This window comes from Tenrec ecaudatus, chromosome 3 (genome assembly GCF_050624435.1).
Source record: "Tenrec ecaudatus isolate mTenEca1 chromosome 3, mTenEca1.hap1, whole genome shotgun sequence".
Taxonomy (NCBI): domain Eukaryota; kingdom Metazoa; phylum Chordata; class Mammalia; order Afrosoricida; family Tenrecidae; genus Tenrec; species Tenrec ecaudatus.
In genome coordinates, this window is record NC_134532.1 from 145,393,333 (window position 1) to 145,419,497 (window position 26,165).

At 43.0% G+C, this 26,165-nt stretch overlaps 1 protein-coding gene across 3 annotated transcripts in view; it reads right to left on the reverse strand.

Moving 5' to 3' along the window:
• BMP2K (BMP2 inducible kinase) overlaps positions 1-20,333 on the reverse strand; it is a 126,548-nt gene extending 106,215 nt beyond the window's left edge. Inside the window, exon 1 of one of the 3 annotated variants that reach the window (XM_075544148.1) lies at positions 19,680-20,333. In XM_075544148.1, coding sequence (XP_075400263.1) covers positions 19,680-19,842 — 163 coding nt within the window. In that variant the 5' untranslated portion in view covers positions 19,843-20,333. The remainder of the gene's footprint in view (positions 1-19,679) is intronic. The other 2 variants (XM_075544150.1, XM_075544151.1) reach the window with 2 other exon arrangements.
• Between the last annotated feature and the right edge of the window lie 5,832 nt (positions 20,334-26,165).

Below are 26,165 nucleotides of genomic sequence, written 5' to 3' on the forward strand. Positions count from 1 at the left end.
CTAAGTCAACTCAATTATAATGGGTACCTTTAATCCAGACGCTTTGGTTGTACAGTATGTTAAGCAATAGACCACAAACTGCAAAGTCAGCAGTTCAAAACCATTAGTCACTAAAAAGAAGAAAAGTAAGGTAACCTTTCCTGTAAAGATTTACAACCTTGCAAACCCTCGAGAACAGTTCTACTCTGTCCTATAGGATTGCTATGAGTGAGAATAAACTCAATGGCAGTAGGTAACCTTAATGGAAGTGCGTGTGTACCACCTATGTATAGTTTCCCAAGCAATGAAACTCCAGAGAATTGACCTCATACTACCCATAATGGCCACTGTAGCTTTTTAAAAAAAATAACTGGAAAACTTTCAGTAAGAAAAACAGCCACTACCTTAAGACAAGGAGTCCCTGAGTGGTACAAGCAGTTAAGTGCCAACTACTAGCCAAAAGGTTGGAGGGTCAAACTTACCCACAAGAATCATGGAAGAAACCCTGGCAGTCTGCCCCAAGGGGTCACAGCCTTGAAAACCCAATGGAGCAGGCCTAGCTTCTAGCAATTTATTATCTAATAACAAGAGTACAAACAATAAGAGAAAAAAATGGGACCCCTAAAAGTTACCAAAATAGTGACAAGACAAGCTATTAAATGGGAGAATACTTTGGAAACCATTTATTGATAAGACTCTAATAACCAAAATCTGTATTTAAACCTCCCACAACGACAAAAAGAGTGATCAATCATAAAATGGGCAGAGGAACTTAAATATTTCACCCAGAAGGACATGCAAATAGCCATCAAACACATGTAAAGATGTTCAGCATCATTAGCCAGCAGAGAGATGCAAATCCAAACCACACTGAGAGACCATTTCACCCACATAAGAGAATAAAGATTGAAAATAACAAATGTCCGTGAGAACATGTGGAAAGCAGAACCGTTACTGCTGTTGATAGGAATGCAAAATGGCAAAGCCACTAAAGAAAACAGCGTGGCAATTCCTCAGCAAATTAAACTGAACTACAGGATAACCAAGCAATTCCACTTCCAGGTGTACTCCCAAAGACCGTAAAGCAAAGACTCCAAAAGGGATTTGCACACCAATGTTCACTGGTGCACTAGTGACAACAACAAAAATATAGAAACCATCTAAATGCCTATCAACAGATGATTGGATAAACAGAATGTGGTACCAATTACATACAACAGAATATTCAGGCAAGCACTCACTCACTGCTATCCAGTAGATTCTGACACATAGCGACCCTATATGGATTTCCAAGGCTGTAATATCTTTATGGGAGTAGAAAGTCCAACTTTTTTTTTAATCATTTTATTGGGGGCTCTTACAGCTCTTATCACAATCCATACATTAATTGTATCAAGCACATTTGTACATATGTTGCCATTATGGCTTTCAAAACACTTTCTACTCCAGGAAAGTCCAACTCTTAACCCACTACACTGCATAGTGTTGGGGGAGGGGAGGTGTCTTAAAACAAGGCACAAAAATTAACCACTATTTACCTAGAGCAACAGAAGGAAATGGGAGTTAGGAGCAGGAGGCTAACTTCCACTGTCTCCTCGGCCATGAGATCAGAAGAAGTAATATTGCTACCAATAATGAACTTTTTTATTTAAAAAATCAATGTGAATCATAATCAAAAGGGGGGACACAATGAACAGAATTTCAATTTCTCATAGACTCTACTCCAGATTTTCTGGAGGCAGAGAGAGTAGATAAACCCCTGAAACAATTACCTTGAGATAATCTTAACACCTTGAACCACAAATATCCTCTGTGTTAGATTGGGTTCTCTAGAGAAACAAAACCAGGACACTTACGATTTTATATTATGTAGACAGATAGATACAACATAAGAAATAAACAGCTAATTAGTCCACAGAGCAGTACAAATGGCTCTGTTCAACTCAATTCCCTGAAACAGTTTTTTTTTTGCCCTAATCATTTTCTTTTTTTTTCTCCTCTTTTCTTTTTCTACATTTTATTAGGGACTCATACAGCTCTTATCACAATCCATATATATACATACATCAATTGTATAAAGCACATCCATACATTCCCTGCCCCAATCATTCTCAAAGCATTTGCTCTCCACTTAAGCCCTTTGCATCAGGGTCCTCTTTTTTTTACACCCTCCCTCCCCCTCCCCCCTCCCTCATGTGCCCTTGGTAATTTATACATCGTTATTTTGTCATATCTTGCCCTATCCGGAGTCTCCCTTCCCCCCCTTCTCTGCCGTCCCTCTCCCAGGGAGGAGGTCACATGTGGATCCTTGTAATCAGTTCCCCCTTTCCAACCCACTCACCCTCCACTCTCCCAGCATCGGCCCTCACACCCTTGGTCCTGAAGGTATCATCTGCCCTGGATTCCCTGTGCCTCCAGCCCTCATATGTACCACTGTACAACCTCTGCCCTATCCAGCCCTGCAAGGTAGAATTCGGATCGTGGTAGTCGGGGGGAGGAAGCATCCAGGATCGGGGGGAGGAAGCATCCAGGATCTGGGGGAAAGCTGTGTTCTTCATCGGTACTACCTCGCACCCTAATTAACCCATCTCCTCTCCTAAACCCCTCTATGAGGGGATCTCCATTGGCCGACACTTGGGCCTTGGGTCTCCACTCTGCACTTCCCCCTTCATTCAATATGGATATAAACATACATACATACATACACACACACATATACATACATATATCTTTTTTTTTTTACACTGGCAGTCCTTCAACTCACAAGGAATGCCAGGTGCAAGTCAAGGAAGCAGACAGCTGAGTCTTCTGTAGTACAATACAGGCAGTCCAGCCACATGCAGCAAACAGCAGGGCAGGTCACCAACAGTCAACCAGATAAAAGGGTCCAACAGTTCCCAGCTCAAGTTATGTATACACCAGCAGTATGGTGAAGCAGGTCTTTGAAGGAACCTCAAACTATAGCAACACAGTCCTCGGGTTGGGTGTCCCACAGGTAGTGTAGCTCACAAGCTGAGCCAGAGAACTAGCTAAGGTCGCCCACACTGGTCCTATTATCAGACAGCAAGGGCCAGAAAGGTGAGGCTCGCCAAGCTATTTATCTATTTGCCCTTCAATTAAACTGCAACCTTATTTGCCCCACATGTGTTTATTGGCCAGGTTGGCACAATACACCTATCACATCCTCTGAAGTCACCTTAAAACCAAACAGTACTTTAGTATAACTAGTAGAAAAAGTCTTCCTTGAGCACTAGACTCTTAAGAACTATATGGGATCAAAATGACAATACCAACTCAAAAGATTAGATAGCAACATCTATCAACAGGCAGTGCCTTTATGAGAGAAAAAGCTCAGAAAAAAAGGGTGAAAATGTGGGCACAACTCAAATATAATCAGTATCACTTAATTATCCATGTAGAAGTTGCTCTTATTGGTGTATCTGTGGCTATGTGTATGTATTATCAACAACAAATAAACAAAATTTTAAAAATAAATTTTACCAGCGAAAACTCTTGGAGTTTGGTTCCATTCTGTACAAGTGAGGTTGTCCATGAGTCAGAATCAGTTCACAAGCAGCTAACGTCTTTAAGAATTAATTACAGTGCTTCGGACCCTGACTCTGGGTAAATATAAGCCTCTGACATTAAACAAGGATGATAAGCTACTTCCATCTAACTTTAACACTATAGATTCATATGTCACTGTTGTGTGCAGTGAAGTCTATTCTGACTCAACGTGACCCTACTTCCCAGGGGCTCCTACACTGTAATCTGTATGGGAGCAGGCTGCCAGCTCTTTCATCCTTCAGAGCACCTGTTCTTTCTGTTAGCAGCTGAGAACTTTAATCATTGAGTCACCAGGGTTCCTTAGATCCGCATAACACCTTGCAAATTCACTTCCAACATTCTTTATGAATAGAGTGCTTTTAAGCAAAGTACTACATTCAGTACATATTTTAGTACCAACCAACCAACCTTCATGGATATTGCTATCAAGTCGATGCTGACTCATAATGACACTATAGGTCAGGCTAAAACTGCCCCTGCATGTTTCCAAGACAATAACTGTTTACGGAAATAGAAAGCACCTTCTTTCTTCTGAGGAGTAACCTCTGGTTTCAAACTGCTGACCTTGTAGATCACAGTCCAACTTGTAACCTCTATACCACCCACAGCTCCTATTCCCACTCCACAGTGAGGTGAAGAGGCATAAAATTCTGAATAGTAACTTCTTCCATTAAACTTTAAAATTAATTTTAGGTATCAATTTAGATTAAGATATTCATATATTCTCATTTGGATTATATAAATGGTGTTTTGCTAAAAGATAGAAATTTATCAGTGATTTTATTCCAGTTCACAAGTCACTAGGACTTAAACAAGGATGACTGGGTGAGCTCATCATAACTTTGGGCTAATGAGACTATGAAGCCACTTTCAGTGTATCTCCCCCACCTCCCAGAATAGAAAACCCTCCTCAGAGTTGTATTACTGCACATAGCATCAAAGAACTGCAATATTGTAGTAACATCTTATTATGATCCTAGAAGGAACCATCAGCTGAGTGCATATACACACACATCCTACTGCTAAAAAAAATTACTCAAAACACACATTCTGCAGATTATGAGGCAGTAGTTATCATCATGAGGCAGCAGCATCGTTTTTTGCCTACAAAGAATAGACCACTAGCATTCAGTAGGGAAATTTGTTATGTAGGCCAGATAATTAGAAAGTGGGTCACAGCCAGGGATGCATAATCCTGTTGCTGCCTAGAAAAAAGAGTCCTGACAACATTCATAAGTAAGATGTCTTTACTCCATTGTATCCGAATCTTTTTAGTCCTAATCGTCTTAATGATTCCACAATGAAAAGCAAAATCTGGACTAACCACTGACAATCTCATGCGAAAGAGAAAGCCTAAGTATAAAAAGGCACTTGCCAGTCCTTAAGTAGGCACAGAGAATGGTGTGTGGAACCCACTGCTCCAGGGAGCCAAAAATGGAATGAAAGAGTGAAAAGTGTAATGATGATTAGCAATAAACAAAGTTGCATAATTTGCTAACCTTGGGCCTGTTAAACAGAGGAGCCCTGTGGCATAGTGAGTTTCAAGTTGGGCTGCTAAACCTAAGGTCAACAGTTCAAAACCACCTGACACTTTTTTGGGAGACAGATGAAGCTTTCTACTCCCATAAACAGAATAGGGCTGCCCCTGGGTTTCCAGGGTTGTAAAATTTTCCAAGAACCCTGTATTAGACAACCCTGTCCAATACAAACCCCAACAGAGGCAGTTCTACCCTATCATAGCTATAGGTTCTCGATGAGTCAGCATCAACTCAATGGCAGTATATTTGGATTTTTCTGAAGATGAAAAAGTTTAGATTTGGGGGTCTTTATCTTTAATCTACTAAAACAGTACAGTACTCAAACAATACAATGCAGTATAATTGAAAAATAAATTCAGAATCTTTTTGTGAATTTGCAGTAATTATATTTTAAAAATAAGAATTCTTTAAAATGACCTGGAAATAGGAAATTTTTAGTTTAGCATGAATAAGCATGTGCGCATAGTCAAGGTGTGAATACAGATAGAGAATTAAGTTAATTATGCTCCTGAGAGGGTATATGTCTCTTGGAGGGTCTGTGCATTATTGGCAGGAATGGTAACCAAGCCAAGAATGAGACAGGGGTTAGTTGTCCAATGCTGCTGTAACAGAAATACAATCTAGCAAGCTGTATAAAATGAGTTACACAAAATTATGACTTTCTACAAAGTCAGATTTATTTGTAAAATAGGATAAACAAACCAAACCAATTCACAGAGGGAACTCTTTTTTTAGAATAACAGTCTCATCTTTCTTCCACAAAGCAGCTTTGGACTTAGCAGCCCTACTCATAACCCATTACATTCATCACCAGAGAGATGGATCAGAGTTGACTCAACGGCAGGGAGTTGTCTTTACTCTAGTATCACTCTTTCCCTCTCCCTCTGGTTCCCTCCACCAGGGATGGCTCTCCTTAATGGAGCTATGACACGGCTCAAGGAAATCCAGGCCAGGACACCTTTAAGATTCATACCGAATGACAGTGCTCCCAAACAAAGACATGCTATGTATGCGAATCATATCAAATTAAAGCAGGCTACAGTAAATCACAAGATAAAGTTGTATTTTTTTTCCTCTATCCTGTGCGCCACCTACATTAGTTAACATCAAATATTTCTATAAAGCCTTCTTAATTTCCATCATGAGTTATAAGATTAAAAATGAGGCCAATTTGTTTCGAAGCATCAACTGGATAGTTGAATATAACAAATATGGATGTAGTCCATTTGTTTTTCAGTAACTGCTTATAGGTCTTCTGGGGTGGGGGTGGGGGGGAGAACCACCACTACATCACCACCAACCCCACTGCCTTCAAGTCCATTTAGACTCACGGTGGCCCTAGCTACATTGGGCTCCTGAGACAGCAACTCTTCATGGGGACAGCTTCATCTTTCTTCCATGGAGCAGCTGCTAAGTTTGAACTGCTGACCTTGTGGTTACTCTGAAGTGCTTTCCAATTCATAAACTCAACCTTTTATGAACGTACTGAATATCTATCATGTGGACTGTGTGGCAGGAGTTTAAAAATGAGTATAAAATAAGGGTTAGAGCTTTTAATCTTGCAACACAGAAAATTTCACATTAGAACAGAACAAAGCAGGGTAAAATAAGTGCTACATAAGTAACAGTTGCTACACAGGGAATCAAAGAAAGGCATAATTATACTCATTTGGCTGCACACAAGGCTTCATGGAAAAATAAAGGTCACAAAAATAACTATTTTAAATGTATTCTGTAAGACCATATTTCAACAGAGATGAGTGAGACAGATAGCTAGATTCTACACAAATATAACAATATTTGGAAAGCTAAACACTGAAAGCATGAGGCACATGCCGAACATACCCAGTCGGTGTACAGTCATAAAGGGAGCCTTGGCGACACTGTCAAGTAAGGGTTTGACTTCCAACGGTAAGGTCGATAGTTCAAACCCACCAGCCAGTCCTTGGGAGAAAGATGAAGGTGCTCAACTGCTCCCATAAAGATTGACAGCCTTGGAAACCTTATGTAGGGTCACTCAGTCAGAACTGACATGTTAGCAGGTTATTTGGTTTGCTACAGTTATACACCAGGGGACATTCAAAAGATTTGTGAAACAATTCCATCACTTTTATTCCATTTTTCCACAACCCTTTTCAATCCCATCTTATATATGTTACAATTATTGCTGTTAGGTGTTGTCCAGTTGATTCTGGCTCATAATAACTCATGTGGTCGTTAGATTTTATGCTAACTTGATGGTATTTGTGTGGAGATATTAGATGGTAACCTGGTGATGCTTCCTGAGGGCCATATTTTAAGAAAATGAAAATTTCTCTCTTTGCCCTTTATCCTTCCTGCCTATTGGGATTCTGTGTATCCCACCAGGGATGGCTCTTGTGGCTGCCGACTGTCATGTTCCCACCAACCTTGGATCCATGCAACTCTGTGCGCCACTACCCTTTGATCTCCCTGCTTCCCCCTGCACTTTTCTGCTTCATTGACCAACAGCTATATATGTCTGAAGAGGGTTCCCACTACCATTGGACCCATGGATTTGAGTTGGGCTGGTATACCTTCTTGATATAAAACTACTTCTCGATATAGATTGTTTCTTATACATACAGGAGTCCTAATGATATAGGGCTTATGCATTGGGCTGCTAACTTCAAGGTCGACAGTTCAAAACCATGAACCACTCTGAGAGAGAGCGAGATGAGGCTTTCGATTCCCACAAACAATTCAAGTCTCGGAAATCCACAGGGGCAATTCTACTCTGTCCTACAAGGTTGCTATCAGTCATAATCGACTCAATGGCAGTGAGTTTGAGTTTGGTTTTCGTGTGCGTGTGTGCGTGCGTGCGCGCGCATGCGTGAGTGCGTGTGTGTAGGTAGAGAGAGAGACACACACACACAGACAGTCGGTCACTGGTTTTTTTCTCAGGACAACTCCAGCCTAATATATCATGTGACAAAAGAAAACTAACTGCACCATATGATCTTCTTGACTATCATCTTTAAGAAGCAAATCACCTGGTCTTTCTCCAAAAGCGCTGCTGGGTGGGTCAGAATCACCAGACTTTCAGTTAACGGTTGAGCACTTAACCAGTGCATGACCAGGGCTCCCCATGTACAAATGGTAGGGGCTAAAGATTAAGGCTGCGCAGGTTGACTGGGGTCACATGCACAGAGCCTTGAATCTCAGAGTGAAAAGTTCACTTGCTTCGGTAAATAAAGGAGTGACATGCTCAGAAGTCCACTGCACAAATAAACTGCAGGGAGAAAGATAGAGTTGGGTTAGCAACTCTATCTAGGACAGAAGAGTCTATGCTTAACAAGACTCTATGTGAGCGATATTAACCAGTTGCTGTCAAATTTATTCAACTCATGGTGACCCCACGTGTGAGAGTAGAATTGTGCCCCATAAGATTTTCAAGGGTTGCACTTTTTTAATCATTTTATTGGGCGCTCTTACTGATATAACAATCCATAATTCAATTAGATCAAGCATAATTGTACAATAGCTGCCACTATCAGTTTCAAAACATTTTCTTTCTTCTTGAACTCTCTGTTATCAGCTCCCCTTCACACCCTCCCTTCCAAAGGGCTGGCTTTTTCAAAAACAGATAAGATACCAGGCCTTTCTTCAGAGGCACTTCCAAATGAACTCAAACCTCCAAGAAGCCTTCTAAGTACTAGTCAGGTTTATTAAGCATTTGCACCTGGGAGGTATTAGGACTCAAATTAGTACTGACAGCACTGTAAACAAAACGTACCAAATTCCTCAGACATTTCAATAGGTAAAATCATTTAAAGGTGCCCTAAGGAGTGGCAGATTAAGCACTTGGGCTGTTAACCAAAAAGTCAGTGGCTCAAACTCACCTGCTATGCCATGAAAGCATTATACTTCCATAAAGATTCACAGCCTGGGAAACCCTAGGGAGCAGTTCTACTCTGTCCAACAGGCTCACTGTGGTCAGAGTTGACTTACCCATAAATTTGGTATCTAGAAATTCATTCCAAGAAAGGACTGTCCTAATTTTGCCTCATATATTATGTCCAAATAAAAACTCTACAACCAACTAAGAAAATGTACTCACTTCCTGGTGTCCTTCAAAATGCACATATGAAACATATATTGCCTGGAGAATAGAAATTGTTCATCGTTTTTAAAGCAATTAAAGTGGCACACCCTTTGAAACTAAATACTGGATCTAAAATTTGTAAAAGTCCAAAATGCCACACAATTTTATTTCAGTACTTACTCTTTCCCCTTCTTTACATCATGGAGGGTAGGTCAGGACTCTATCCCTATGAGTAAGACATACCAAATAATAAAACAACTTCTTAGGAAAAGACTTTTTAAGATCAATGATTAATAAGGAATTATAGATTGCTAATCCATAGTAAGTGTGCCTCAAAACTCAAATGTATAAAGATCAAATGCAAATAAATAAGGATCAAACATAATCCATTCAGTATAATTTCAGTCCTAGAACTACTCATTGCTTTGTCCACCACCTCCCATGATATCTCATCAGAAGGAATGGTAAGAACTAATCAGACATAATCAGAAAATGCTAACATGATTGGGAAACAACATTTTTTTAAGTAACCAGAAGCTCAAACTCATTGCCATTAATTCAATTCTGACTCACAGCAGTCTCTCTCACCGTTTGCCATGTTCAAAGAAGAGTTAGTTAAGGCAGACCCAGGACTAGCAGAGAGCCTAAACCGGAATCATGCCTCCTTTGGAACAGATGCTTCCAAGAAGGTGCGACTTTAAAGATCTCTTAAAAAGTGAAGATAGGTAAACTAGTTGCAACAATCATTTCACACTGTAAAATAATATTCACCATTAATATAGCTTTCTGAAAAATTACATCCCATACTTTGTCTTTAATAGTACTAGAGTTCTGTAAGAATGCGATATTAACAAAAAACAGAAAAGGTGTGTATCAAGATTGTATCCTCTCACCATACTTAATTCAATCTATAAGCTGAGCAAATAACTGGAGAAACTGGATTATATGAAGAATTCAGCATCAGGGTTGGAGGAAGGCTTATTAACAACCTGTGTGATGCAAATGACACCACCTTGCCCACTGAAAGCAAAGAAGGCTTGAAGAACTCACTGATGAAGATCAAGGATTGCAGCCTCCAGTATGAATTATAATTCCATGTAAAGAAAAGTAAAATCCTCACAACTGTAACCTCATGATAAATGGAGCAAAGATTTTGTCTTGCTTGGTCCCACAAACAATGCTCATGGAAGCAGTAAGTAAGAGATCAAAGGACAAACTGCATTAGGTAAACCTACTGCAGAAGACTTCTTTAAAGTATTGAAAAACAAGGAGGTTACTTTGAGGACTAAGGTTCACCTGACCCAAGTCATGGTATTTTCAATTGCCTCATATGCAAGTGAAAGTTGGACATTGAATAAAGACGACTGCAGAAGAATAGATGCACTTGAATTATAGTGCTGGTGACGCATATTGGAAGTACCATGAACTGCCAACAGAACAAACAAATCTGTCCGGGAAATACAACCAGAATGTTCCTTAGAGGCAAGTAGGGTGAGACTTCACCTCTCATGTGGTCTGGAGAGACTACTCCCTGGAGAAGGACACCATGTTTGGTAAAGTGGAAGGGCGGCAAAAAAGAGGAAAGCTTTGGACAAGATGATGGGGCACTGTGGCTTCAACAACGGGCTCAAGCATAACAACAATTGTGAGGAAGGTGCCGGTCCTGGCAGTGTTTCGTTCTGTTGTACGCAGGGTTGCTATGAGTCAGAACTGACTCTAAAGCACATAACAACCAAAGACAGAACCAAAAATTCCACAACGTATATAAACAGAAAAGATGCTACCATACTTTCCTACAGACAAACTTCTGAAGCAATGTGGAAAAATGTGCTGGGCATCTACTTTACAAGGACACACACAGAAAGAAAACCTCCAGATGTAAGAGTCCAACTGTTTAAACCAGCTGAACTTCCTGACTCAGTCCTCTAAACGAACAGCAGACTTTCTGAATGGATGAATGGTTTACCAAATGGGTGCAGAATGAGACCATGGAGTACACCAGTCTCAACCCTTCAGAGAAAAAACCTTAAGCCCAGAAGGCTAAAAGGTATGATAACTTTGAAATCACTGTTCAGCACTTTTCCGGTTGGAATTTCAAGCCAAGGCTTTCAATAATTTTGATAGCTACCAAGCATGTGTCATATGTGTTCTACCTCAAGTTTTTGGCCAAAATGAGAGGCAAGGTGAGAAAGAAAACCAAGATAACAAGGTTACTAATAACCATACCAAGATGATTACAACTAAAAGCAATGTTTGGCATGCTGCTACTTACTGGAGATAAATGTGCAAATTGCATTACATTTTTTAAAGCACTGAAAACCCAGATTAAAGGTGTTCTTGAATCAACTGCATAAGCCTACATATGTTTTGGTACTTCATCCAATCTTCCCCACCCCAGTCCAATCCAATCTAATACCAGGTTATTAGCATTTGTCTCCATCCCCACTGCCACTATCTTGATGACTGCAATAGCCATCTAGTCTGCACACCCCTCAACCATTAGCAACACAAACTGTCTATGCCCCAATTACGATTCTCCAATAGCTTCCCATTCACATAAAACTCAAAATCCTTAAGATGACATGCAAAGCCCTGGACCCTTGTCACCTCTCCAACATCATCTTGGGCCCCTCTTCATTATGAACCCACTCACCAGTCCAGAATGCGAGGTATTTTTCAACTCCTCTTCCCCACATAAGTACAGACATCCTACACACCGCTCTCCCCCAGCCCACCCTCACATCTCCGCTTTCACCTAACTTTCCTAAGCCTCCAGGCTTCTGCTGAAGTACCAAAAATGTCTTCTGTGATACCCCAATCTGAGTTGGATTCCTTACTCCTTCCTAAAACCCTATGCTTTCTCTCCCCAGCACACTTATTAACCTCATTAATTTAGCACCATTTGTTTGATATTTGCCTTCCATGATAAGCTGTAAGCTCCACACAGCCAGAAACATGTTTTGTTCCCCACTATATAAGCAAAAAAGGAGAAGATCTTCAACAAGATGGACTTACACGGTAGCTGCAGCAATGGACTCAAGCAGAACAACTCTGAGAATGGCGCAGGACGAGGCAGTGTTTTGTTCAGTTGTACACATAGCTGAATCTCACTCACTGTCACCGAGTCAAATCCGACTCATAGCACCCTATAAAACGAAGTAGAGCTGCCCCTGTGGGTGTTGGACACTGTAACTCTTAAAGGGAGTAGAAAGCTTCCCCTTTCTTCTGAGGAGCAGCTAGTGGTTTCTAACTGCTGACCCTGCGGTCAACAGCCCAACTGGTAACCATTACATCACCATGGCTGCTGTATATAGTTGTGTACGAAGTGAAAGTGCTTAGTATGGCTCTTCTATCCATGTCTTAATAACTCCCACCCAATGAATGGGTGGGACTATGCAAAAAGGGTATGAGAAACATTATTTAAGGGGATTTGCCTTTCTACCGAGAATAAAAGTGAGCCATCTCAGAAGCAGAGAGCGATTTTTGATCTTCAAGAAAGAACAGGAGCCGGTGGGGCATGACTGAGAGCTCCAACTAAAGTACCCCAGACAGCAGAGGCTACAGAGGCCACAGCACCAAGAACTGAGACAGAGCAGAGGAGACCATAAGGCAGAGCAGCCAAGGCCTCTTGATATCACCTAACAGCAACATATAAGCAGCACCCAGCACAGTGCCACACATAAATCATTTACTAAATAGCTTTAGTTAACAGTTTGATATTTTTGAATGCTCTGGGTCGCCAATGATGATTCCTACAAAGGAGCCAGCATGCTAATTTTCCCAAAGATTCATACTGCCAAGTCAGATCTATTTTACTTCCTTCTTTTAAAACTATTATCATTTCATACTTAGCCTAAATTCACTCACCCGAATCTAAGCAAGCAAACACAGGGAGCTACCGCTACAATCCCAACAACCCCTGCCTCACGACATCCATTTCTTAGTAAGTCTTACCCACCTTAGCAGATTCACACTATCATACCTACCTACCACCCATAATCTCACAATAAATCATCTCAACAAGTTATCTCTATTCTTCCAATCTCTGCACCCCCCCCACGTAAAATCATGTTGCAGATTAAAAACAAAAACATCCCATGCCCAAGTGCCAACTTCTTCTTCCCACTATCAATCAGTATTACATTCTTTAGACTAGCACTCATCGGCTTCCTTTGGTGATTCCTGTGATCAAAATACCAACCATATGCTTCAGGAAGAAGCTGGATGATGATAAATCTGAATTACATCCCCTTACTATGGGAGAATTCAACTCCTTACCAGTCCCGGGTTTACTGCCTCAAGGCAGAGGTCCACTCCTTTTTCTAAAAATAAAAAAAAAATTTTAAAGACCTATTCTAGCACCAGCCATATCTACCATATCCTTCAACCCTAACCCATGTCTGCGGTCAAGATTCCATTTGGGAATGGGTTTAATTATCTTCAGGAGCCCTGGCCAATTGGGGATGTGTATTAATCACTTTTGAAATACAAACAACAAATTAAACACAAGGACTATCAAAGACAAATGGGAAAAAGATCAATGCCATGTGAAAATCCCTATAGAAAAGAAGGTGAAAGAGACTTTTTCCCCTGGAGTGGTTAGTCTTCTCCCTGAGGCCAGTGCCCTGAATTCAAATGTCCAGCCTCCAACACTGTAAGAAAACATTACATATGTTCTTGAAAGCCACCCACTTTGGGTATTTGTTACAACAGCACCAGGAAACCAAGACAGCAGGATACAATGGCTACATTGAATTGTATCTGCTGGATAATTTGACACTAATTGAAAATGAAATTTACATTGGAATCTACTTCATTCTTACTGTCTCAGCCCAGAATGTGGATCTTAACTATAGATGGCCTTGAGAAGAACAGAACTCCAGGATACTTCACTGTGCTCAAAGGGAACCTGTACATGGATCAACAGGCAGTTGAACAAACAGAATATGAGAATGCTGCATGGTTTAAAACACCAGCCTCATGTTGTGTGTGTCAGAGTTGTATCCACTCACCACACTTATTCAATCCATATGCTTGGAAATAATTGAAGTTGGATTATATAAAAGAGTGAGGCATAAGGATCAGAGGAAAGTTTATTGAAAACCACTGGTATGCAGCTGACAACCTTGCTTGCTGAAAATGAGCACTTGAAGTATTTGCTGCCACAGACAATTTTCGTCCTTCAGTTCATATTACAACTCAATAAAAAGACAAAACCCTCACAACTAGACCAACAGATAACATAGAAATGGAGAAAAGATTGAAGTTGTTCAGGATTTTGTCTTGCTTAGATCCACAATAGATGCTGAAGGAAGAAGTTTAAAGAAGTTGAATCTGCTTTGCAAGACCTCTTTAAAGTAATGGGAAGTAAGGTTACGTTGAGGATTAAGGTGCACCTGACCCATGCCATGGTACTTTCAATTGCTTCATGTATACGTGAAAGTTGGACCGAATATAGAGGACCAAAAAAGAGATGCTGGCAAAGAATACTGAAAGTACCATGGACTGCCAGAGAATAAACTTTTCTATCTTGGAAGAAGTATGATCGCCGTGCTCCTTAAAGGGAAGGATGGCAAGACTTTATCTCATGTACTTTGGACATGCTGTCAGGAGAACCCAGTCCCGGAGAAAGATATTATGCTTGGTAGAGGGGCAGTGAGTAAGAGGAAGGGTTTGGACAAAGGGATTGATAAAGTGGATAACACTTAACAAAAAGAGTATGAATCAACTAGTTGGCAATGAGTTGAGTTTGAAATGAAGCGCCAGTACTCCAGTGGGTTGTGTTGCTCTGCTCATGTAGTATTCTAAGTCCAACTCCATGAGCCCCCTCCAGAAAAGGCTATCTTTCTCTCCTATTTCCTGCAGTAAAGATTTACAGTCCATGTGACCTGAGACCTACAAGGTAGATACATGGGTGGGTTTGTGTTGGGATTTGCTTTGCATACACTCCTGAAACTAAACCATTTGATAAAGGGAAAAACATGAAAATGCCTCCTTCTGTTATCAGAACTCTATATTTTGAGCAAACTAACAAAGGGCAAGTTGTTAGCAATAAGCCATGTGGTATTTTGAAGCATATATGTCTCCTCCCTGCCTAGGAAAAGATCATACTGAAACAAAGAATATTTCAGAAAGGAAACTACTCCCTACAGTAAAATTATAAAACACAAAATAAGTATATTCCTGAGATCAACTGTATTTTTAATTATATATTTATATATATATGTGGGAGGGGGTGAGGAGAAAACAGGACTAGTTTATCAAGGCACAGAGAAAGCAATCCCCCTATTTACAGTACTGGGGCAAACAAGCCTCGAGGCACAGCTTCAACAGGTCCTGGACCTATTCAAACAACACCGACCCAAAGCAAAAACTTATGAAATGTAGTGTTTATTTCTTGGTCTAGCTTAGCTTCCATCCCCTTTTCCTACCCAGTGGCTTCCCTTTCCCTATTTCAGATTGACACCAGGTTAAGCCCTTTGGTATTATGTACATCCCCTACAACTTGAAAAGGCTGAACCTGTTCCTAACTCAAAAGAAATTGGTCTCAATTGCCTTCACTTGCTGCACGTGGAGCTTTCAAATCATCCAAACACGGAGTGTTGTCTTGCGCTAACCAAGCCGACGGCCACAGAGCTCATTCTGACTCACAGCCACACTAGGTAAGGTTTCTGAGATTGTAAATACCTTAGGGAGGCAGACATCTTTCTCCCACAGAGTGGTTCGTAGGTTTGTACCACTAACTCTGGGGTTAAGCAGCTCAATGCCTAAGCAACAGCCTCTCCCAAGAGCCATATTCACCTTTTCAGACTTATCTACAAATCTTTCAAGACAAGAGTTAGGAAGTGATCTATCTAGTTCACACCCCAGGGGCTGCCTGTACTATAACTCTTAATGAATTTTTTACAAGCACTTGCTCCAATCTTCCAATCAGGAGCCCTGGTGACACAAGAAACCACCAGCCACTCCTGGGAGTATGAAGTGGCTTTCTACTCCCATAAAGAGTTACAGTCTCAAAAACCCACAGGGGCAGTTCTAGCCTGTCCCATGGACTCGGTCGGTGGTACTGAGTTTGTTTCAGTTAGAATCAGGCAGATGTATTTGTCAATGATACAGTAATCAGGCTTGAATGTGAACCAGACTTGCTGATTAAATGTCTTGTTCCAAATTGTGACAGTCCTTAATTGAGAGGGAGAGAGACTACTTGGCATCAGAAGTCAGAATAAACCTGTTAGAAGTAAAAAAGTACACCGATTATTGGTCCTTTAAACTGTGTATGTGCTGAAGAGAGAATGCTTCAAGAAGCACACCTAGTCATCCCTTGGCCTCCCCTCCAGGAAGCCTAGTCTCAGGAGATGGGCTCTGGGGTTCAGGGAGTTCCTCTTCCAACAGGTTCCTTCAAAATGCGCTTTCTCTCTTAATCATCTATCCATAGTCTCAAACACAGATCTTTATTTCCTGTTATCTACAGTGAGTATTTGATTGATATGGTTTTTCTTCCTAAAAGAAATGTCCAATGTATAGCCGAGTATTGTTATTTAGTTTTTGCTTTTGTAACTGAGGCATCTGTTTTAAAAACTTCATTTTTATTTTCACTTTCCAAAATTATTTTACTGGTGAAAATGATTTGCTCAGAGTAGTGATAGGGTAGCTACAAATCTAGTAAGTCATTTGATGAAAATGTCATGTTTTCTTTCTACTAAATAAAAGGTTCACCTGGGATTCAGTGAAATAAATGGTAACTCTAGTTAAGCTCCACTTCAATGATTTTGCAAACCAAATGCACAGCCACTGACTCTGCAGGACAGGACAGAACTCGCCCTGTCAAAGGGCATTTACAGAGATCTAAATACAAGCATGTACATATGTAAATATATTTATATCTAATAATAGGGAAATAGATGTATGCACATACACTTATAGGTCTAGTATTAAGGTAGCAGATGGAAATTGGGCCTCTGCTCAAGTACTCCCTCAATGCAAGAACACTTGTTCTATTAACCTGGCATTCCGTGATGTTCACCTTCCCAACATGATCGTTGAAGACAAAGCAGGTGCATAAGCAAATGTAAAAAAAGCTGATGGTGCCCGGCTATTAAAAAGATACAGCATCTGGGGTCTTAAAGGCTTGAAGATAACCAAGTGACCATCTAGCTCAGAAGCAACAAAGCACACATGGAAAAAGCACACCAGCCTGTGTGGTCACGAGGTGATGATAGGATCAGGTATCAGGCATCAAAAACCCAGAATATAAAATCATATTATTGTGAATGAAGGGGAGTGTAAAATGGAGGCCCAAAGCCCATCTGTAGGCACCTGGACATCCCCTTACAGAAGGGTCACAGGGAGGCGATGAGCCAGTCAAGGTGCAGCATGGCACTGATGAAGCATCCACCTTTCCTCTAGTTCCTTTGTGCTTCCTCCCCTCCTCCCCACTGCTATAACCCCAAGTCTACCTTACAAATCTGGCTAGACAAGAGGATGTACACTGGTACAGATAAGAGCTGGAAGTACAGGGAATCCAGGACAGATAAAACCCTCAAGACCAATATTGAGAGTAGCAATACCAGGAGGCTAATGGGAAGGTAGGGGGGAGAAAGTGGGAACCGATCACAATGATCTACCTATAACCCCCTTCCAGGGGGATGGACAACAGAAAAGTTGATGAAGGGAGACATTGATCAGTTTAAGACATGAAAAAAAATGGTAAGTCATAAATTATCAAGGGTTGATTGGGGGGGGGGAGAAGAGGAGGGAAATGAGAAGTTGATACCAAGGACCCCAAGTAGAAAGAAAATGTTTTTGAAAACGATGTTGGCAACAAATGTTCTTGACACAATGGATGGATTTTGATAAGAATTGTACGAGACCCCAATAAAATGATTTTTTTTAAAGAATTAACCCTGTGAGTTTCCGAAACTGTTACCTGATTCAGGGGAGTCAAAAGCTGGGTTTTCCTCCAGAGGACCAGCTGCTGACCTTGCAGATTACAGCCCAATGGTTATTACTACACCACCAGCTCCTGTCAATTATCACTAAGACAATGCAAAAAAGCCTGGAGTTAGTAGCAATGTGTTCTTGCCTACAACTCGATCTAAATATACTATAGAGGAAGGAAATTTTTCTACACAGTAAGCTGGAATGTAGAGATCAATCACTATACAGTCATTTGTTTGAAAAGCGAAGGATCCGCCTCCCACCTCACTAAGGCTCAGGTCAACTAGGTATTTTGGGCAACAACTTGCAGCTTGAATTCTTCAGAATTCAGGATTTCTTTGTCACAGATTATCTTACAGACAAAAAATCTTCAGGTTTTTCTATTACACTAATTTGTTGTTTGTGACATTTCAAAACACCCAAGTGGAGTCTCCCCAGTCTAGCGTTTCCAAACTAACATCAGCATCTAAATCCCAAACAACCAAAAGGACTCGCCTTCCATTACTTTTCTCTTAAGCTTGGGGCTTAAGAAGCAGCTTATTCAGATAAATTCTTTCCTATGACTCTTTAAACTACTTGTCATTTTAAAAATTACAATTTTAAAGAAAGCGCCAAGGTCAGTGCAGTACACAGTTAACAAGAGAAAAAGTATTTCTACAAGCCAATTATACCAGAGCACGGAAAACTAAAAAGCAGAAACTTGTTTACCAAATGGAGTACTTTGGGGGTGGGGGGCGTCAAGTCAATATGTAGCTGTTGTCACAACCAGTGACAGACAATGAAGGGCAGAGCAGGAAACTTCAACTCCCCAATTGAAAGCTAGCTGATCTGTTCTGGAACCTTTTAAACTACTAAGAGACTCGCTGGGAAGACATGAATAACAGCGCTGTGTAGAGTGAAGACTGGGACTAACAAGGGTAAATCGTCTAGAAATGGACCTGTTCCGCAAAAGCAACTGAATTCGGGTCGAAAGATCATCTCTCTCTCTCTCTCTCTCTCTCTCTCTCTCTCTCTCTCTCTCTCTCTCTCTCTCTCTCTCTCACACACACACACACACACACACACACACACACACACACACACACCCCACACACACACACCCGTTTGCAACGACGGACGGCTAAGCTGGAACAAAGCCAGGCTGGACAGCGGGCTGCAGGGTCCCTTGGCCTGCGGAGCCTCGGGTGGGGAGTCGGACCAAGAGGCCAAAGCACGACACCCGCCTGAGCCACAGCCGGCCGCGCAGAGCTCAACACTGCGCGATCTCATCCGCTAATGAGTCACTGATCATGGCAACCCATCACTTGCTAGGACGTGTACCACGCACTGACTCCCCGTCGAGAAGCGCAGAAAATAATGCAAACTCCTAAGAACACTGCGGACTGACCCGTGCTGCCCGTGGCGAGAAAAGCCGGCTTGGGGTCGAAAGCGCGAGCGACTTCGGAGCCCCGCGAGCCCGGTGGGCGAGGCGGAAAGGGTAGGACGAGCGAGACGGCCCGGCGCGGAGAAAAGCGGGAGGGCGAGGACCGGGCGAAGCCACCGCCACACCCCGGCCCTCCCTCACCTGCCGCCCCAGCTCCCCGGGGTGCCCGTACCTTCGGCCAGGGACTCCTCCAGGGTGACCTGGTAGCGCCCCACTGCGAACACCCGGACCCCCACTGACGAGCCGCTGGAGCTGGAACCCGCCGCGGCCCCGCCGGCCCCGCCACCCGCCGCTCCGCCTCCTTCGGACTTGGGCATCCGAGAAAACTTCTTCATGGTCCCGCCGGGCGCAGGGGGGCGCGGGGCGCGCCCCAGGGCCACGGAGAGGGCGAGTCCCGGCCCGGCGCGCGACCACCGTCCGCGAGGGGGTCGCTCTGGTCGCGCGTCCGAGCGTCCGCGCGCGCTGCGGCCCGCCGAGCCTCACATTCCGCGCGCCGCCAGCGCTCCGTTGCAGCTGCCCGGTTCCCGCAGAGGGCGGCGGGCGGGCGGACGGGGGCGGGGACGGGGCGGGGCGCGAGGGGGCGGGCCCGAGTGCGGGGGCTACGCCGCCGCCGCCGCCTCCGCCGGTGCCCGGAGCGCCCTCAGCGCCTCCTCGGCGGCCGGAGCGCGAGCCCGGGAGGAGGGGGGAGAGGGAGGGGCAGCGAGGAGGGCGGGGCGGAGCGGCCGGCCCAGGGAGGAGGCTGGACCTCCGGGCCGCACACCCTCCGGACCGACCGCAGCCCGCTGCGCCGCCGTCGCCGCCGCCCGAGCCGGCCCGCGCCGCGCGCCACTCGCGGTTGTCTGTTGGCGGCAGCGCGGCGCTGCTGCCAACCGCTCGCTGAGGCCGGGCCCCCGCGCAGGCGCGCTGCCCGCGACGCCGGAAATGACGGTTCCGGCTCTTGTCACGTGGAAGCGGGGGGGGGGGGGCGAGTGTGGGGGTTGGGGGCAAGGGTCAAGTCTAGGGTCCCGAGTCCCGGCCCCGCACGGGTCAGGTCGCACCTAGGGTACCGGTTCCCGCGCTGACCACGCCGCGGGGTCGGTCACTCGGCCAGGAATTGGTATGTCACCGTGGGGCGTAAAAATGCCGCCGACAACTTAACTTCCTTCAAGGAACTTTTCTCGCGTCTCTCCGAGCCGGTGCGCCGGGCTTGCTCCCCGGGGACTGCGCCCGCGCGCCCTCCCTGCGCGTGGGAGGTGCAGGCTGCACGGAACTGGGGCGGCTTCCCAGAACCCGACTTCTAAAAGCACGGTGTCATCGCATTCGGTCGCGGACGCTGGTGCCGGGAAGCGTCCTGCGGTTTCAGATTCCTTGGGGAGGGCTTTGAACTCTCGTGGGGGCTGTGCGACCCTCGTGGGAGGTGTTCAGAGCCGGCGCTAACTTCGTCTCACGGACGCGACCGCTCATCACTTGGGCTAAGAGCTTAACGACTCGCGCAAGGTCATCCCGCTGGTTTATGGTAGCGCCGAAATGACACCGCCAATGCTTTGGTTCTTAATTCTCCACTTGGGGCTCTTCTGTAAAGAAAGAGCATGTTGGGGTCAGAGCTCGGGAACCTGGGGAAACGGGCTGTTGGGAAGCAAAAACAGCCACTGATGTTTTAGCCCCGTTTCATAAACTGCATACATTCTGCAATCCTAGTTGGGGTGGGAGTGAGGAGTAGGAGAGACAATATGAAGATGAATAGGTGGTGACAAGCAAATTGTAGAGTGTATGTGCGGGACCAGACGTTTCTTCATCCCAACCTAATTTTCTATATCTAAATACAGGCCCAATGTGGCCCAGAGGTTCTCATTTCTTAAACCAAAAATTGGATGTGATTTTTCCCCCTGCTTTTGTTGCTTTAGTGTTGCATTTCCCAAATTTTTAAACATGTAGGCCAAACAAATCATGCTTGAACTTCAGTACATACCGTCTATGAAAGTAGCTGAATGACATTCTACTCTCCCCCTCAATTCTTTATCAACATTTTTAAAGCGATACACGCAGGAAGATTAGAAAATGTGCTTAGGCAAAGAAGACTTTAGGCTTAAAATCCTCCCATTTTCTGCTGTATGAAGAGGAGCTTTTCTGCTAACCTTAACAATACGCAACTGCATAATCCACTGAGGTCAATTTTTTCATCCAACTACCTGGCTGTTGAAGTATATTCCCATTCTTTGGAATTTTGCCTGAGTGCAACATAGAAATAAAGTTTTCTATGATCAGTTTAGGAGTTAATTTACCTCCATTCCTGGGGTAGGGGGCCAGGCAGAGTATCATTCTATGAACCATGTAATCTGGCTATAATAAGTATATGATTTATTTTAGATATAGACCTTACCTTCTCAAAAAAACTCTGGGCAGCACCAGGCAATACAATCTTTAATGTTTTACCAAACATCTAGTGAAAGTTGAATATCCTCTGATCGTCACAGAATATTAACTCTAAAATATTTTATAACATCCAGAAACTAACAGTGCTAATAAGAACACCAAGTAATTACAAACACCTTCAAACAAAAATATACTGATATTGTCATATCCTTCTAACATGAAGTCCCTGGGTGATACAAATGGCTTGTGATGGACTACTAAACATTGGTGATTCAAACCCAGCCAACAGCACCACTGAAAAAAGATCTGGTGATCTGCATTTATAAAGATTCAACCCCAAGAAAAGCATTTGACCACATGCTTCCAACAGCAGTGGGTTTGTTTTTCTTTTGTATCCTCCATCCCTTGCAAGTTAAACATGACTGACTGCCCTTACACAAATTTGTAGACAGAAATTGAAAAACTAAGGGCGGACTGTTGGTCAGCAGAAAAACATAACTGAGAATTTTACTCTTAAGAAAAGAGCCAAGTGTTGCAATGAGTAAGCACTCAACCACCTGCTAACTGAAAGGTGGAAGTTTGAAACCACCAATGGCCCCACAGAAGAAAAGACCTGGTGTTGGATTTTCTCCTGTAAAAATTAGTCCAGGAGACCCTCAGGGGTTGTTTTACTCTGTCACATTGGGTGGTTACGAGTAGGAACCAACTTGCTGACAAACAGCCAAAAAATCTTCCAGTGTTGCACTACTTTTAGTCTGTGGCTCTGAAACCAAAAACTAACACACTCACTGCCATCAAGTCCATACAAACTCAGGACAGCCTTACGGGGCTGGGTAGCACTGCCCTAGTGTTAGCACTGCCCTAGTGTTTCTGAGACTCTACAGAAGAAGAAAGCTCCCTCTCACACCCAAGAGCAGTGGGTGCTTTCAAACTGCTGACCTTGCAGGTAGCAACCCTATGCCTGTAACCACGATGCCACCAGGGAGCCTCACACAGAGTCATTTTCCTTGAGGTGATTATAATAAAAACAAGGAGCCCTGGTGGTGTAGTGGGTCACTCGCTACAGTTTGAACCCACCACTGCTGCCCTAGAGTGAGGCTTCAGGCTCCCTCAGAGCTGTACAGTCTCAGAAACCAACAGGGGCAATGTGACTCTGCCCTGAAGGTCACTATGAATGAGAATTCACTCAGTGGAGTCAATTTTTGGTACAATAAAGACATAGATACAGAAACAGACATAGAGAGCGAGACCCTCACTCTCAAAGTCACTGCCATCGAGTCTTTGCCTACTGAGTGACTACAGAACACGGTAGAATGGCCCCTAGTGTTTCCAAGACTAGACCTCTTTACAGGAGGAGAAAGCCCCATCTCTCTTCCTCAGAGCAGCTGGTGGTTTTAAACTGCTGCCCTTGGAGATGGCAGCCCAACACATGACTACCACTCCACCAGAACAAAGACAGGATAGTAATGATAGAATTACATTCTTACTAAGATCCGAATATTTCTAATGTGTATGTACTGCTAAGAATAGGAACTAGCCACAAAATACTGTTAAAAAATCATATTGCTTCATTTTGCTAAGTTCATGTTAGACTATTCTAGCAAAGCCAGCAGATCATTGTAACTAAAGAATACTGAGATCCATAAACCAGAAGAATTTTGACTATGGAGGGAAAAAACAAGGTTATATTTTAATCTTCTAGTGGAAACTAACCCAGTTACAGATCTGCCCTGTCCTATAGGGTCACTGTCTGGATCGACTCAATGGCAGTGAGTTTGTTTTATTGGTTTGGCTCAACCATGTGCAGAATTTCCCGAAAAACATACAATAAATGATATGGTAACACCAGTCTGCAGTGATAAGGTGTCCTCCAATGTTTTCTGGCCACACCACTTACCTACGCCTGAGTTCCTGTGCAAAAGCTCAGAGAAACCTACTATAATAAGTGGAATTCTTTTTCATTTTGATTGAAATTTTGTTTTGTTTTTAACCCATATTTGCTGATCTGCAGTATGCAAAGAACTAAGGATTGGGGAGCAACTAGAAGAGGCAAGGTTGAACAAATAAAGATTTAAAAGAGTTTACGATCCTGGAGGAACTCAAGTACATACATTAATAAAAGAACAATGGGGCAGATTTAAAGTGGAGACTGCACTAGCCGCGCTCTGTACAAAGTGGTGAGCTTTCTGTAGGAGATCCTGCAAGGAAAGGAAGAAAAGGTGTGAAAAAACTCAGAATTATACTTACTGGCCAAAGAGAAATTGGTTGAACCCCTGAGACTAGGACCCTTAGTTACTCTTCAGATCTAGAAATAAATATACACACACACATAGTGGCTCACTTGTCAAGCAAACAATAAAGGGAGTACTTCTAGTGGGGTAGCCACACCTGACAATAATTAGCCATTTTCAATCACGGGGTGGCACTTGCCCAAAAAAAGTTTCAAGTGGTTAAAGAGAAAGAAGTATAATCAGTGGCGGTTCATTGAAAGACAGGATGGCAGTGAAGGAGATGAAGCAAAATATGTATGAGTTGTTGAATATAGAACTATTGATCTGTAACATCCGACCAATAAAATGTTTATTATAAGTAAGAGCTCTAAGATCCATACCCTTATGATATATGTGTTGGTCTGGGTAGACTAGAGAAACAAATTCATAAACACATATGTGTTAAGAAAGAATTTTATATGCAAGAGCAGTTGAATATTGAGGAGACATCCCAGTCCAGTCCAGTCCTAGTCCATAAGTCCGATATTAGCTCATATGTCCGGTAGCAATCTATAAAGTCCTCTTAAGACTCACGAAACACATGCAGTGACGCTGATGCCGGACGATCAAAGGCCAGTGGGTGGGAAGTCTTTGGATCCAGTGTTGTTAGAAGCATCTCAGCAATGGCAGGGGTCTCCACGTGGCTTCACTATCTTCCAGGGCTGCAACAGGGTAGGTCCATGTGGCTTTTCCTCAGGGATGTCTCACAGGAAGTGAGCAGAGAGAGTGATAGTGTCTCCTACCACCAAGAAGGAATCCAGGACTTCCCAGAATTCTCAGGAGAAGGCCATGCCCACACAAAGGCCTCATTGGCTATGATTCAATTGACAGACTAGAGTCCACCCTTTGCTCTTAATCCTATCAAGTCCCAAATTGACACCAGACCTTGTAACTACCACAGTATGTGACCGTGAAACCCCATCCTGGCAGTATGGTTGATGTTGTGACCTTAAACTCTTCTGAAAACAGAAAGTAGCTCCTCTGATTTTAGGACTAGACTAGTATGTCCTTTGGAAAAATACTGAATCCTTTCTCAATGTGTTGACCCATTATCCAGAACTGAATCTAATTCTTTACACATCCACAGTAGTCACATATACACATACAAAAATATATCCAGTTTATAGTAGAGGGGATTAAAGAATTGAGGATTAAACATAGATTCAACCTTTACTTAAATCAATGGCTCTCAACCTTCCTAATGCTGTGACCCTTTAGTTTAGTTCCTCATGTTGTGGTGAGCCCCCAGCTATAAAATTATTTTTGTTGCTACTTTATAACTAATTTTGCTACAGTTATGAATGGGGCAACTCCTGTGAATGGGTTATTTGACCCCCAAATAGGTCATGACCCACAGCTTGAGAATCACTGACAAGTAAAATTAACATCTCAACTATACACATACATGTGTCTATGTGTATGAGCAGATTGACAACAGCAACTGGCAAGGTCAGACGGGCTTAGAGAACAATGAGTTTGTTACTAGTAGAATTTGGAAAAGGATAATGGCCACATAACTTGAAAAAATGTAATAAATGTAACTGCTGTGTATATTTTCAACAACAAAAATAATAATTATTTTTAAATGTACATCTTGTTTTGCCCAGACGTCCACCAACTATGCTACTATGTATTGACTGTGTTCAATATGCTAGGCAGTGTATGAACCAAAACATACAATAATAACTCATGAATAATGGACTGTCATCGCTAGAAAAGAAGAAGTAATTGAACCAAATGGAGAAATGGTGTCATAAAATAAAAGAAAATGAAGGGGAGAGGGAAAGATAATTTCTTGAGCACTTAGGTTTCACACATTGTACGGGAGCACTCCATATGTGTTATCTATGTAATCTGCTACACAGCCTGTGAAGTGGACATTTGTAAACCCAATTTTCAGCTTTCTCTTCAGCCACCCAAAACACTTAGGTTTTTTACCAAACTGTCTCAAACCCCAACGGCTTTGCTCTTCAGATGCACGCAGGTTGGAAGGTCGTGTGCTTTCTAACCTGAACCTGATTCAATATGTGACTGTG